Source organism: Centruroides vittatus, unplaced genomic scaffold (genome assembly GCF_030686945.1).
Source record: "Centruroides vittatus isolate TY-2023 unplaced genomic scaffold, ASM3068694v2 scaffold_3046, whole genome shotgun sequence".
Classification (NCBI taxonomy): domain Eukaryota; kingdom Metazoa; phylum Arthropoda; class Arachnida; order Scorpiones; family Buthidae; genus Centruroides; species Centruroides vittatus.
The window spans coordinates 2,246,226-2,261,850 of record NW_027122699.1 but is presented as its reverse complement, the minus strand read 5'-3'; the positions used below and the strand labels follow the sequence as shown (position 1 = coordinate 2,261,850).

The 15,625-nt window shown below is 35.4% G+C and overlaps 1 protein-coding gene across 1 annotated transcript; it reads right to left on the bottom strand.

Moving 5' to 3' along the window:
• Nucleotides 1-2,682: 2,682 nt before the first annotated feature.
• On the bottom strand, nt 2,683-12,633 carry Pis (phosphatidylinositol synthase). The gene is made up of 7 exons (XM_067285938.1): nt 12,459-12,633; nt 9,897-10,031; nt 8,859-9,012; nt 8,685-8,766; nt 7,038-7,119; nt 4,889-5,061; nt 2,683-4,802 (listed from the first exon to the last, which is right to left on the bottom strand). Exons 1-6 carry the CDS (start codon nt 12,496-12,498, stop codon nt 4,904-4,906), a joined length of 651 nt encoding a protein of 216 aa, XP_067142039.1. The 5' UTR covers nt 12,499-12,633; the 3' UTR covers nt 2,683-4,802; nt 4,889-4,903.
• Between the last annotated feature and the right edge of the window lie 2,992 nt (nt 12,634-15,625).

Genomic DNA, 15,625 nt, shown 5'->3' with positions numbered 1-15,625 from the left:
TCCATAGGGAGTAATCTATAGTACACCCAGATTCATTTCATAACGGCACTCTGCTTCCATATCAAAACATAAACAATTGGCACCTTAATTCTAAACACGAAATCGGCCAAAGTTGGCTTAATCTGTTCGAAACAAAATTGGCCTGACGGGAAGTCATCCGATCGGTTTTGCCACACAAATTCCTATCGTAGCCTGAGGGGTACGAACAATTTGGTCTCTGGGTACACAGTAAGAAGCAATTTTCAGAGCTTGGAGTTAAAAATTCCATTATGGCTCTTGATGTCAAAAATATAACATAAGAGGAGAATTTTGATCGATTTAATTTGAAAATATATGAATCGATGGCATTGCAACATACTAGAATCATTTCGACTTTAACCATTAGAAACTTTAGTGCTCCAAAAATCAATCTTTAAAAATTTGAAAGAACTGCTGGATTCTGTGCTTTTTTCGCAGTTAACGCCCAGTTTCCAGAATAACCATGCAGCCTATTCCTTCCACATCATTAGACATAGATTGTTAGGTAGATGTGCACAGGCAACAAAATTAAAACGTCGACAAAAGATTCAACCGATCGCCCGCCGTTGAAATCAAAAGGGGAAGCATTGTCAACGTTCAACATCCGTCTCGGTCTCGCTGCTCGTGCAAGTCTGCCCTCCGTTTCTGTCGATCCTCGTAAAACTACTTAATACCAAAAATTTCATTTGCCGAAGCACGTGTTCTACATACGTGATTTGATCTATATAAATACACCATCCCCTCTACCTCCCCACTCTCTCGATCTTTCACCTTCAAAATTTAATAGAGTCAATGCCCCCTCATATACGAGGTAACGTGCTAAACTTCATTTCTTAATCGTCACCCCATCTTGAGATATTAAGCGAAGTAGAGGCCGACACACACATCCATGGATTCCTTTTTTTACATTTTTGGATTCCGGTCTCAACACGCGATTTGCAAAATAATTCGGAGGATTTAGCTTGACACGATTCCAATATTTTCCTTTGCTACGTATACGTAACAAAGGAAAATTAACAATTAAATTCCTTGTTTTCAAATACTCACGTGTGACGTCACGCTTTTGTCGCACATCGTAACAACGAAAAATTCATTTCATACGAGACAACGAAGCCATCCAAATTTAATACGTATCAATCCGAAATAATCAACGATTAATACAATAAACGGTAATATTTTAAGCGAAATTTATATGTAATAAATTATTTTTAACGGCAAAATCAGAGAAATTCAACTCCCACCCTCACCTCTCTCTTGCCAGACGATAAATGATCACCGCGAGGGAATTGCCGTGTTACGTCGCTAAAGAAAGAAGAAAAATAGCCAAAATGTTACCGAACGGAAAAATTATTTATTAGAAATTATTTTATTTCAATATTTTTTATATAAAATTTGAATATAATTAATTATTAATAAGGTATTGTCGATAGAGTAAAATAATAAATAATTCGACCGTCAGAACTAAATATCGATATTTAATTTATTAACTGTGACGTAATGTATTTTAATTGTCATTATCCGATTAAATATCGATTTATAATATTAAAGTCCGCTGCGAAAGTTCCGATAATTTAAATATCGAACGAGCAGAAAATATTTTCGCTTTCTCGAACGCTCGATTTAACGTTTGAATTTCGGGCTGTGTTATAAACGAGTTACCGCGATTTAACGCCATTCTAGTGTACCTAACTTCCGTTTAGGCGATATGTTCCGTTATAAATGTTTTTGTGTAAGTTTGCTCGTAACAGGCTGGGCCGATCCTCGATGGGATCGTGAGATCGATAGGATAAAGCTAAACAACACACGGGCAACTTCCAATGGGATGTATCTCCCGAAAAGATTTTCTATGGGAAATTGCCCTACCTAGATGTTAGGCACGTGAAGAAAACCCGGAAAACTCCGCGTGGCCTGTTAGTGAGGCACAAATCCACGACCGGTTTTAACCGTTCGGCCGCCGTTGGGCTCAAAATGGGGTCATGTGGATCGATTCTCAATTGAATTTCAATCCAAATCGCCGGGGTCAATTGAGTTTTGCCATACAAATCAACAATTTTGTTGCTGTAAAGCTTGAAAGGTACGCTTGAAGCTGTGCCAGTCGGGATGGAATAGCAGAAATGGTACGGTGTCTGCTCCAAAGGACGTGGATCAAATCTGGGCAAGCAATTCTCCAAAAACTTCTCGTGGATGATCCATCCCAGATAGGTCTTGCCCCGATTCTTCCCATTCAGTGCCTATCTGAACTAGTGATCATCACAGGAAAAATGACCTCTCTGTGCCCTCAGCCTGGACAAGGAATGGAGAATGACTTCCCACACGATAAATTTTGAATGTGGATTAGATTTGAAGGTCTTCATGACGTGTGTTAACATCTTACTACATAGTCATTTGATCAATACACGAGGCAGAGAGAGACAAACCCACAGCACCAACTGCAAGAGGGTGCGAGTTTGAGGAATCGGGGTACAACAATAAGTGAATTTGTAGGGACCAATGCAGGATTTTTACACCGATTTAGAGATTTCCACAGTTGACAAAAGTACTTTTGCAAGTACTTGTGTTTAAGGATGCATAATTCTGAACACATAACACTCACCGAATGTCTCGGGCATCAAATACTTTAGGGTACATTAGCTTATATGCTTCAAACATAAGTGAACTAACAAAAACGGTATTATAGGGATTTTATTAACATAATACAGTATACATTAAAAAATATAAATGATACTTTTTCATCTATATGATAACATCGTTTTTGAGAGCATCAAGTAAATCAGTAGTATTTTTCTCTACATCATAAAGCTTAAAACTTTCAACAATTCTCCAACAAAATAACTAAGTACATGTCTGTACAAATATATGTGTATACATATATATACTGTATATATAATCTCAAATGGGACATTTTAGTGATAAATTTGTTAACATTTTCTAATTATTTGCGTACAAAAACCTAAATATATTATTTACAATCACTTCTATGCACAGGAATGTTGATTTATAGAGTACATACTTAAGCAAGAATTGAAATTTTGTATTGTTTGTGAACTTTTTTAGATTAAACAAACTAATTTTGGCACAATAAATACAAAAAATGGTACAGGTTTTACAAACAAGTCTACGTCTTTTCCACCTTGGGAAATTATATGAATTCTAAGGACCGATCGAACAAATGCAGAGAAATAGTGCGAGGAGTTTGACAAACGCTGCAAGTTGAACTAGACGGTGCCGCTCGTCATGTTACCGGTTTGCGGTGCAACGGCATCGTGGCCGGGACGACAAAGTTTGCAAAGTTCGGCCACGTTTGCCATCTGCCACTCTGTTAGATGTCAAACTGTAGAAGCGCATTTCCGGTCGACGACAAATACCAAAATTGAACGTCGTTCGTCTTCGATATTTGTCGTCGACGTGGTGCTGCACTGGCCCGAGTTTGACTGCAAACTGGACAATATTCTTGTGAACTCTGGAAAAACTAGCCACCTCAAAATGCCCATAAACTACCTTAACTTGCAACGTCTCCGAGCTTCTCGAGGTACTTCTCGCAACTGCATTTCGCTCGACGGCCCGGTATTCTCGATTAAAAAGTTGTTAGTTAAAAATATGTCGGAGTACAAAAGAAATAATCTAATTTAATATATTAATCTTATATAAAGTAAAATTATATACAGAAATAAAATTATATAAACTACTCTTTATGTAAATAAATAAAAAAACAATTAATTTTTATGTCAATGATTAAAAATACTGTATAAAGAAAATTCAATTATAAAACAAATGATAGACATTGGAATGATTTCTACAAATTTCATGAAAGTTTCTTAGTTCTAAACTGTTCGAGAGGGTCGATACTTTGTGGTGGTCCCTTTATCAAATTATCAGACCACATAAATAAATATTTACGAACTTAATTTATTTTATGTTGAGAATGCATTTGATATTTCTAATTTTCAATTATAATAGTGTTATAAAGTAATGTTTCCCAACTAGTAGCCAATACAATTTCCTAAATCATAATTCTGATCTCCGCTTGCTACTCAAAAATGGTTCTCACTTACAACAGTTTACCGACACGAAGCCGCGGCATCGCTTTCACTACCATAGTGTACCGGTGAAAGACTTATCTGGGCAGTGCACAATGGAAAAGCTGACTAGCATTGGATGATGCTTTTACACCAATCAATACTTAATTTTTCTGCTTGCCATTATGGTAAAAGTCTTAATTTGTAAATGCACCCGTCCAACTCGACTTATAAATGCACCCCTATTCCGTTACGGTCCAACATTGGGTCGGTTTTGTCGCTTACCGTTACAGACACTGTCTTAGCGAGAACCAGACTTTGGACAATTTGAGATAAAAATCTGAATTATAACCATCAAAATAATACTTGTTACCATAATTTAACTGCTTGCATGTGTAGATGAATAGGATCTTGACACATTAATTTCCTCTCTCCAACTTCTAGTCAATCCTGGTATAATGGTATTTGAGACCAATATGAGCCACATAACCTATCTTTCGTTACATACTAAGCAGTAACATGATTGATAATACTTCCAGATAATATCAAGATTTTCTAATATATTAAAATGAGATCATCAATTGACAAAGATTGGGAAACACTACTCAAAATTAAATAATAAGTGCCGAGACAACATGGTGTCTCGGTTCGTTTGACTAGGACAGAGAATTATTTCCACTTTAACTTACATGCGAAGTGTAATTATGATAAATTAATAATATTAAAGCCGATTCTATGAATTACAAACACAAGTAAAGTTTCGTAAAGCTGAAAATAAAAAATAAAAACTATTAAAAGCATGCATTCGCAAAATAAAAGCATCGTATCTACACAATTTCAAACTGCAAACTCACCGGTAATTGACTAATTCATTTTTCTTTCTCCGCCTGTTTGCTCCTCTCCTTTGTATCGATGATTCCTAGATTCATGCAGGCTATTATCATTTGCAACAAACTGATTAAAGTCTTGACGAACGAAACCGGTGCAGATATTATTGTTATAAGACGGAATAGTCCCAAACCCAAAACTGTAGGAAAAAAATTGTAACTTTTTATTCAAAATTTCTATGATAAATTCCTGGTAAATTTCATATATTGATCAAAGTCATAATTAAGTCTGCACATTAAAATTAAGGTAGTAATTGTTCAAATATATTAATTTGGCTTTAAAAATATACTTCAAGCTATTTAAAAACTATTTATTAACATGCGTTCTTGCATGTTAATAAATGTTAATGGAGTATAAAACTGTAAATTTGGCAAATTTTGTTTATTGAGAATATTTAAAACCTTATTAAAAGACCATCTTCGTGCCACAATAAATCAAAAACTTGAGAATGCAGATACAAGGAAATAGCATATGCAAAGTAATATATTACAGTTAAAGTTAAAAATATTTATGATAAACAAACTTTATCAGAATTTTAGTGTAATAGAATTTTAACATACCTAATGTTAAGTTTTAAATAACATTATATAAAAATATGCATCCAAACTTTTCATTATAATAATTAAATGTTAGAATGATAATTAGAAATGTTCTTTAAAAGAATTTATTAATTTTGAAGTATGATGATAAAGTTTTAAACGGTTTAGTAATTTAATAATAGTGAGATTGAGGCCAAAGTTTTAAATGCAAAAACGTGTACGTCGGACGTTCGGCACCGCTTTCCCGTAAGTCTAGAAGTTTGACAATGGCGTTTGGAATGTCGAGCATGATTCCACTGACTTTCCAACCACCATTGTCAAACTTCTAAGCTTACAGGAAAAGCAGTGCTCGACGTCCAACGTACACGTTTTCGCATTTATAACTTTGGCCTCAACCTCGCTAATAAAAATTAAACACTTATACTTAAATTCAATTTTATGTAAATAAGTTGTATATAAGTTGATAACATGACAAAAAAGTTATACAATTGTTTTATTGCAAAAATGTCTTGTCAAAAGTGATGGAGACGATGTAAAAATTCTATACCAAAAAGGAGATAAATGATCTATGCTTCTATGGCTATTGCCAATCCCAAATGTTTCTATGGCTATTGAATGTCAGTTTATGAAATGAGGATGCTTGACAAGGCAAGTGTTATTTTGGACTAATTAGTTCTTTTAAGAAACTTGGTAAATTAAGGGTCGAGCCTGAAATGTCTTTCTTCTTTACTGAGAAATGAAGAGAAGACAAAGAAGTCACAATGAATAATTCTCTACAACACACATTTTTAAAAAGATGAACATTTTTAAATAAACAACTCTACACTAACTCAAGATTTTAATTAAAATAAGATGATGTGCCAAATTATTGGGTTATAATAAAGCTAAGTTAATAATTATAAAGGAATTTGTCTACAGGTAGAGTTAGGTTGTCATCTCATGATAATTATAATAAATTAAGTTTTAGTTTAGAATTTCTGGAAGAAAAGAATTGGCCAGGAGTGGAACTGCATGGATCTTGGGAATTGTGGGTTTGAATCCCATCCCAGGCAATTCTTTTCTTCCAGAAATTCTAAATTAAAAATTAATTTATTATAATTACTAAAATTATCACAAAATGGTGGACTAACTGCCTCCCTCTACACGTATTACTTCATATATAATTATTAGCTTAGCCTTATATAGCCTGATAATTTAGCAGAGCATCTGTTTTGATCAACAATTTCATTGAGATGTAAAATAAGGATTGGATTGATAGTATAAGGTAATGCAACACACAAAATCTACCAAGAGGGAGATGCTTTCCAGAAGAACTTTCTATGAGAAACTGGTCTCTATTTAGGTATTAGACATATGAAAACCCAGAAAACTCCATGCAGCCAGCCCACTAGTGATATGAAAACTCAACCAACTACTAAGATTAGGTGGTTTTATCCATTCAAGTACTAATGGATGATAGATATAAATACGGAAGAACACAATTACTATTTAAGGGATTACAAGAATTTCAGATAGATAATTTTTAGTGCTTTTCAAATTTATTAATAATAATAATAATAATAAATTATATACTAACTTGTTGGTCCTTCAGTGAAATGTAAAAGATACAGCATACAATAAAACAATTCGTTTCCAGCACACATAGTAAACAGAATGGGCTAAAAAGAATCAATATTTTAATTAATTAGAAATTTATCATCATCAAATTAAATACTAAATTCTGTTTCTTTTTTTATATCGTTTCATATAAATCATGTAAATACAAAAATATTCTTCATAAAGTTCAATTTCCATCAAAATTTAAGTAGAAACTGTTTTATTTATTGGAAAATTGTGGAAAAATTATGAAGAGCAGAAACAAAAATATGATAATGAACAGAAATAGGTATAAATAAAATATAAAATCAGAATATGGGCATTAAAGTCTATATGGCCCACCACAGCTCTCAGTGGGTCCAATCCACATATATGATAGATGAGTAATAATGCCCCAACAAATTTAATAATAAATAAATGTTAGGGTCCAAGAAAGATTTTAACCAGAAGGCTAGAAAGCAATCATTTCACAGATTTCAGTAGGAAACTTGTTACTCAAAAGCAACTGTGTGGTATTTACAGTAAATCTGACAGGGTTTCAGAACCTGTTAAACCTTCATACAATAACATACACTCATCCCTACTACTGCATGTCTCAGCAGATCAGGCTAGATTTGCAAGATTTACTACATCTTACTAATGCCTTATTGTACAGCCACCTGTATAAGCTGTTTGACCTCAAATATAAGCATTTATATGCATGGGCGTAGCCAGGAAGGGGAATGGGTGGGCACTGCCCCCCCCAGTTAACCCGGCGCCCCTCCCCAGAAAATTACAGCCTCTACTAGGCCCCCCATAACAAAACCCTGGCTACGCCAATGTTTATATGTATGAGAGTAATCTTTATAAAAGAAAATAAAGCAATTATTTTTCTATTTTTGGCATATTTTAAAATCAAATTATCAAGTAAATAAATTCATTACGATAAATTGTTTAGAATGAAGTCAAATGTATTTTAAAATACAAATGCTTATTAGTTACAAGGAGCTAATAGTTAATTCAGATAATTTTTTTTTTTTTTTTTTTTTTTGAGAATTTTTACATTTGATCCTCAAACCCACAAAAGGAAAACAGAATAGGACAGAAGTCTCAAAAAATGTTTAATCTACGTTAACCATTAACTACCAGAAACTTATAAGTATTAGTTTTTTTTAAGATAAACTTTTCAGTTTCGTAACTGGAAATTAAAATCTAAATTATCCTTACGTATAAGGACTTGTCTTTACAGTTGGTAACATTAGGAACGACCCGTCCAATAGCAAGGACCTCTGGCAAACGGCAACATAATTGTTGCCAGTTTACATGACCTCATCCGGTTGCACTGCCAATCCTAGTCGTAAATGTCACTGCACTGCCGTAACCTTCTGCAACTCCGCCAACCATTAAAATTCAATTTTATCATATTGTAACCTGTGTACACACCTGATTTGAGATTAACAATTACCTCATAATAACAAAAATATGTTTCAACAATTTGTCAACTGTGTATACATGTCATAGTCCTAAGAGTAATAAGAGTTCTTGGAATGTTATTTTTGGAAATAATAAATTGAAAAAAAGCATTGTAATCTTCTCATATAAAAGACTTTTATATAATATAAAACAAGATAAGTAAATATACACTTACTCTAGAAGTATAATATATTTTCATAACAGGATTTTCGGCTGAATCAATAAATTTATGATTTGTCTTTCCTTGCATCAGAGATCTGAAATTAATATATATAATTTGGAAAACAGGTTTTAATTAATATTACAATAATATATTTAAAATATTAAAATATATACAAGAAATACCTACGTCTGTAAATGAATCCAATGACTGGCAATATCGATCGTCATACTTAATTGGAATAGAAACATGTACGAAGGATAAAAGTACGACAAAGCAACGAGCAGACACATAGTAGCGCAGCGGTCGGTCAACTGATCCAATATGGCTCCAAATTTCGTAGCTACAAATAAAGTTATCCTAAATTAGATAAGTGTTTTTCTGAAATTTTAAAATTGTTCGAGATTAATTAATAATGTGAAGAAACAGCACAGATACATTTTTATATTTGAATAACTTGGCTTGTGTTCAATCAGATTATCTTATAGAAACATTTAATAAATTGTCACCTGTTAAACCTGTAATATTCACAAACTAATGGAAGTTAGACTTGTCCTCGCTCCTTCATTTAAATTCACCTTAAACAGTGATTTTTAGACAAAAGTAAACCACAAACATCTTTTTTCATTTAAACACTGGTAATAAATAGTTTTCACAGATAGACTTGGATGATAAATTCATTTAAAATTTACACGTGAAAGAAATACAAAGGTCTTTACAATCGTCCTTCCAATGTTACGAGAACAATGTACGCAATGGAATTGGCCTTTATTGTCGAGCTCTTTTCTGCCTCAATATGAAAAATTGTCTAAAATGTTATGTGATGGCAATACAAGGAAGATTGAGAACAGTAAAAAGCAGTACAAGGAAGTATACAAGGACGATTGTGAAGACCTTTGTATTTATTCAGTTTAGTTGATCAACTAAACTGAATAAAAATTAAAGATGAGAAATGCCAAGTGGTTGAGTAGTTACACTACATAGTGTTAGAAGAGAGTAAAGCTACTGTGTTTAATAGTTACAAGGAAGATTCGTTCACAAGCATCGGTGGCACCATACAAGATTAGCACTACATAAGAGGGTGTCATATTGAGAATCAGCATTATATAACTTTCTAAATTAAACATAAGCACTCTGAGTGATAAACTTAATATTTATTGTTTGCAGATTTATAAAATTAGAAATTATTTTAGAGATTAAACAATATTAATTTATAAAACCAGTTACCTTGATTTAACCAACGAGCGGCGTATCCATCAAACGCATCGAGCAGGCCACTTAAAAGGTAACAAAACGAAGCCTTAACGTGATCGAACGGCATATAATAAAAGGAAATGAATGCCAGAATAATTCGTGCATATCCTGAAATATAAAAACGAAAGAGCATTTTTAAATGTGACAATTTGTTTACATATATTATTATATTAACTGTGTTCAAAGTAACAAATAATGTGGCAGAAATTAAATTATTACAATTTCTACCACACCAATTGCAATTGTCACTGTAGTTATAAATATTTAAATTGATTAACAAAACTTAATTTCCTATCCAGGAGAGTAAGTTTTGTATAATTATCTAAATAATTGTATAAATAATAACATTCAATTTATATTCAGTGCTATATTTGCACTCTTTTACTCTTACAAACTGCCACTTCTAATATACCATTCATTAAATATTCATGGTAATAAAAAACATAAGCTTAAGATCTTTGTGACAGGCCTTTGGCAACAAAAACTGAGGAGGACATTAACAGAAGCAAACGTATAGGTAGTCAGGCTCTGCTATCCTATCTTCGATTACATCAAAAACTACAAAAACCCACTACGCTGACTAAGAGGAGTCTGTCAAATTCCACTAATAGAAGATAAAAGAAGGCCTGTTAAATATTATATTGTTAGCACTAATTGACAACTAAATACCAGACCAGATGAAACATCTAAAAGAAATATCATGAAAGGTTTTGCTACCATAGCCCTATCCACAGCCCAAACAGTCAGCAAAAGAAAGAACAGATGTCAAGAAATTTCCGTTATTTTGATTCTATTATCATAACCAGGAAGCCAAAGGATCCCCGTATCTTTGTAAATAAATAAAAAACCAATCAACATAAAAGTAAGATTTAAATGTGACTTATATACACATACAGCTAGGTTCACAGTTGTACAAACCACTATGAAGTAACTAAAAGAAGACTGACCAAACAGAATGTTGTTTGCATCGTAGTGCATGAGATAAACTGCATTAAAATGTGATTGATTGAAAAGACTTCAAACAGTAGTTGTGAAAAGAGGATTGGTCAAATGAATCAAAGTTTGCCAAAAGTTGAGACATTTTCAATTCCTAACAACAAAAGGAGATCAACTAACAGTTCAATGTGAACCTAGCTTAAGTTATATACATCATCTCTACATCAAGTTATATACAGTATCCTGTAATGAGTAGAGGAACAGAAAATAATGCCCAGATTTGTAGTAAATTACAAGATTTGGACCAGATTAAACCTGGATCCATAGGACGGTAAGCCGAGCGCCACCGTAAAAACTCGGTAGAAGGAATAAAGTGCATAATTTAACAAGTATACGTACAATGTTTCCTATATTTTTGTAATGTGCTATATTTAGTAAATATAATATAAATTCAATACAATCGGATAAGCGAGCCGACGACACAATTTGTTCGAAACGGGTCATTGGCCGTATTCGGCAGATTCGGCCGTTCCGACCGTCCAGTAGCCGGCACGTATCGATCCCACATCTGCCGAACGACGCGCAACACGACAACGTCGGCGACGTTATCGGTGTTACGACGTCACGATAGTAGACAGTTAGTACCTTAACCCGTAGTACCTCATTATTAATGTCCCTGTTGGCATAAGCAAGTCATTATGGTGATATAATGGGTGTCTCCTTTTTCGCCTCCCAGCGTCTCATATTTTATCTTTTGAAGAAAAAATACAAGACAGGGAAAAAATTTTTTGCTCAACATTTCTCATACGTACAGAAAAAATAAATACCCCATTAGATTTTAACACTATCTGTAGACCTTGTCGTGTATTTCTTTTTGTAAAACATTGGTCCTAACAAATGCTGTTACAAAAGTTTCAAAAAGCGTTTCATATTTATCCACATTGACCCTAAATAATAAACGCATTAACTTCTACCGACAGAAAACAGTTTTCACCTCGAAACACCTATTCTCTATACTCGGAGTCGGTCGAGGTCGGGAATCGCTTGCCTCGACGACACTCCGCGGGCGGTCGCCCGCACCTCGGCACCCGGGCGGGAACGAGCCCCGGACCCACATAAAAGTACGTAACATCGAGTACTCGACAAACGGCCAAGCAGACCACTCGAACCGGCACGGTCACCCGGACCAAACGGTTAAGTGCCGTAGTCTTAGCGGATCGCACGACGACTCCCAAACACGCCCCGGAAAAAAGGGTCGGACGTAGAGGTGCGGTTCCTTTGACTTTTTCACTAGTAGGAGGACACTCTATAGCTCCGTTAAGGTCCGACGACGTCATTCAATCCGTATTTACGCCACCGGTCGGCTTATCCGGCCGTATTAAAGCAGCTTCATGGCGAAGTACGGTTCACAGAGGAAATTGCGTCAAACGGTACAAACGTACCACGGCAGGTACCACGTGACGTAATTGACGTTGATTACCCTCGCACGTCGTGATACAAACGTTTATCATAATAAACATAAACATTTTCGCGGATATTCCTCATTTAGCCGTAAAAAAAGCGCTTATGTTTCACATTTCCAAGCGAACTTCGCCTTACCGATTAAATTCGGCACAAACAAAAATATATTTTCGGCCATTTTGTGTATTTAAACTGAGAATGTGGCTCGTAATTTACACAAATTCCCTTATTAATGCGAACGTCACTCGATAACAACCAATCAAAAATTTTTTCAGGTTCAAGAAACCTCTCGAGTGATTTTTGTTTACTTGTACGTACGTTGCCGGATGCCAAACTTAACTGCGAATAAAAATAGCCAAAAAGTCACCGACGTTTACCTAACTTCTTAGTCGTTTAAAGGAAGCTTTTAATAAATTCCGAAAATTCTCTTAAATATTTATATTAAAATATAAATATAATTATAAATAACATAAAACTTTACATATTAATAATCGCGTATCGTTAAATATAGCCGCCATTTTGTTTCAATTCTCTAGATTGCGAGAGTCGCGTGAGTTTTTAATGAAACTTTATCATTGGCCGCCTGGGATGAGCGAACCAATGACAAAGTTCGTTTTAAATAAAACGGACTTGTCGCTGATTTAGTAATCAAGATCTCTATGACTGAGTACCATAAAGTCGAATTAAAATAACAATGGCTGGTTTTCTAACTTTTCTTAATTTTCTGTAGTTTACCCATCCCGAGAGATCTTTCTGCGGGAAACTGGCGCGTGTTTCGATGTTAGACAGGTGAAGAATTCCCTGTTAACAGCACGTGATAAGCTCGTCGGTGAGGCGCGAACTCACGAAATCGGTGTTCGACGGTTTTACAATTTGTTTTTAAAGAGATAAACAGAAATGAATAAATCGTTATTATATGAAAATGAAAAATCTTGTCCCTAATTCGATTCAGACCATCAATTTTCTGAAGATTACGAGTATGTGACGATGGCTTTCCAATATTCTGCCAATGTTTGCTAACTCGTGAAGAGTCGGACCCAGTAATTATTTAATTTAAAAAAAGTATAAATAAGGTGTATCGCGTTTATCCATATTTTCCCCGATCTCAAGATTTTTTTTTATTAAAACGCTTGAAACAAAACAGGTCTGATTCTCAATGGGATAACCCGATAAGTGTGGAGGAGGGCATTTTTATTCTTTCCATCTTGAGAGCACTTTTTATGAACTCCAGCGTGGATTTGGCCAGGCGCACAATGGGGCTGCCGAGAGGTAAAAGGCAGACCCCGAACTATCTAGGACTGGCAACCCCCGAAAAATTCCTGGGTTTTTGACACCTCCCGAATTCGTTTCCGAGTTCTCTAGAGCTAAAGGCTGAAAACTTATTAGATATACACTACCCATCTATTAATATCCGAGATCTTAAACAAAACACTGTGCTGAAACCTTTAATTGTTAAGACGACCCTTACATTTTATGATTTATTCTCCACAGATTTTTATAAATATCTGGCGAAATATTCCTCCATTCAGCCTTTAACATATCTACCAGTCCGGCATTCTTTCTTGGACACTCCTCACGAGCACGCGACTGATGCTACGGTCCATCCCAAAAAATACTGAATAGAATTGATCTTAGGCTTTGGGCTGGTTAATGCAACATTTTATCACTTATGTCCACCAACCATTCCATTAGAAACCGAGCAGTATGCTGGGTGCTTTACCTCGCTGGTAAACAGGGATCTTCCTCGAAGTACTGCAATAATGTTGGTAGCGCATAACAGTCCAGAATATCTAAGATATCGCACAGTATTCGTGGTTTCATCGATAACAACTAGTCGGTCCAAGCCATAAAAAGTCGTGTCATAAAAGCAGCCTCAAACGCCACACTTTTGTTGGGACAACACTCTGGAATAACTGTTTCCCGGGCACTTGTTATACCCAGATACAACCATTCAATTAGTTGATAGTAAAACTTGATTTATCTGTCTATAGAATAGAATACCGTTGATCAAAAATTCAAGATTTGTATTCCTTACACCGTGTCAATCAGCGTCTAGCATTTTTCACGGTGATCGTTGGCTCGAGAACAGCTGCATATGCTGACAATTGTCCCAGAATTCTCTCACAGGGTCTGGTAGAAAACTCTTGTTTCTTTCTATCAGTTTGGAAGATTTCCCGGGATATTTCGTTAGCAGATTCAGCCCCACTCCTCTTCGTTTGCATTTGACGTCACTGACAGTTGACCTCGAAATGCCAAAAGTTACATTTTGTTGTCTCGTATGGCATCCTAAATATCATTCGATAGACGGCCGGATGGCCGAGCGGTAAAGGTGGCAGCCGAATAATCCCCAGGAATTTTTCGGGGGGTGGTCCGTTCGGATATGTCGGCCCCGTCCCTCACCACCCTGTCGCCCCATTGTGGGCCTGGCCGAACCCATAATGGGCCTACTAAAAGTGGCCCTCTTAGTGCCCACAGGGCGGAAAGAGTTAAAAAAAATATCATTCTATGTTAAAAAACTGTTAATTCCACCGAAAGCAGCAATTTCCACGCTCCTTTTCAAAATGTTTTCCGCCTTGTGGGCACTAACAGGCCCTTTTTTAGCAAGCGCATCACAGGTTCAGTCGGGCCCACAATAGGACTCCAGGGTAGCTTGGGTCGGGGCCCGACATATCTGGATAAACCACCATCTAAAAAATTCCTAGGGCTTTTTCGGCCCGTCCAGATGCGATCCCTGATACGCAGAGCGGTAGGCTGCCACTTTTTTGGCCATACTCGCGTGCTCCTCGCAACGGCCTGTCGAAAGCCCAATAAAGGTAAATAAATAGCCGACACAACGATGTATTGCTTATCTAATACCGATTTTTAACACGATCCGGTATTGTCCGTATATTAAAAACATAGGAAAGTTTATTAATGCGTGAAGTAATAGAAGAATATCTTTAGGTGTGTGTCTGCCTGTATCGAAGTCCGAAATTACATAAGATTAAGTTCAAGCAGTGGGATGAAATTTTATCCGGTAACTTTAATACTACCTTCTAGTAACATAAATCAATGAAATTAATATATATTATTTTTGAATTTTTCTAGATCTTCACCTATAAAGTTATTCAGACATATCTCTTTACGTAAGAATTCTACAATAACCTCATAGGGATGCTTTCAATCCATTCAGCTCTGTCCATCCGACATTTTTATGCTCTAACAGAAATGAATATGACATGCTTCGTGCAACTAACACAAATATAAGGATGAAAATCCGAACAAAGTAGTTCCCATGCCGAAGCCGACTTACGTGACATCCTTTT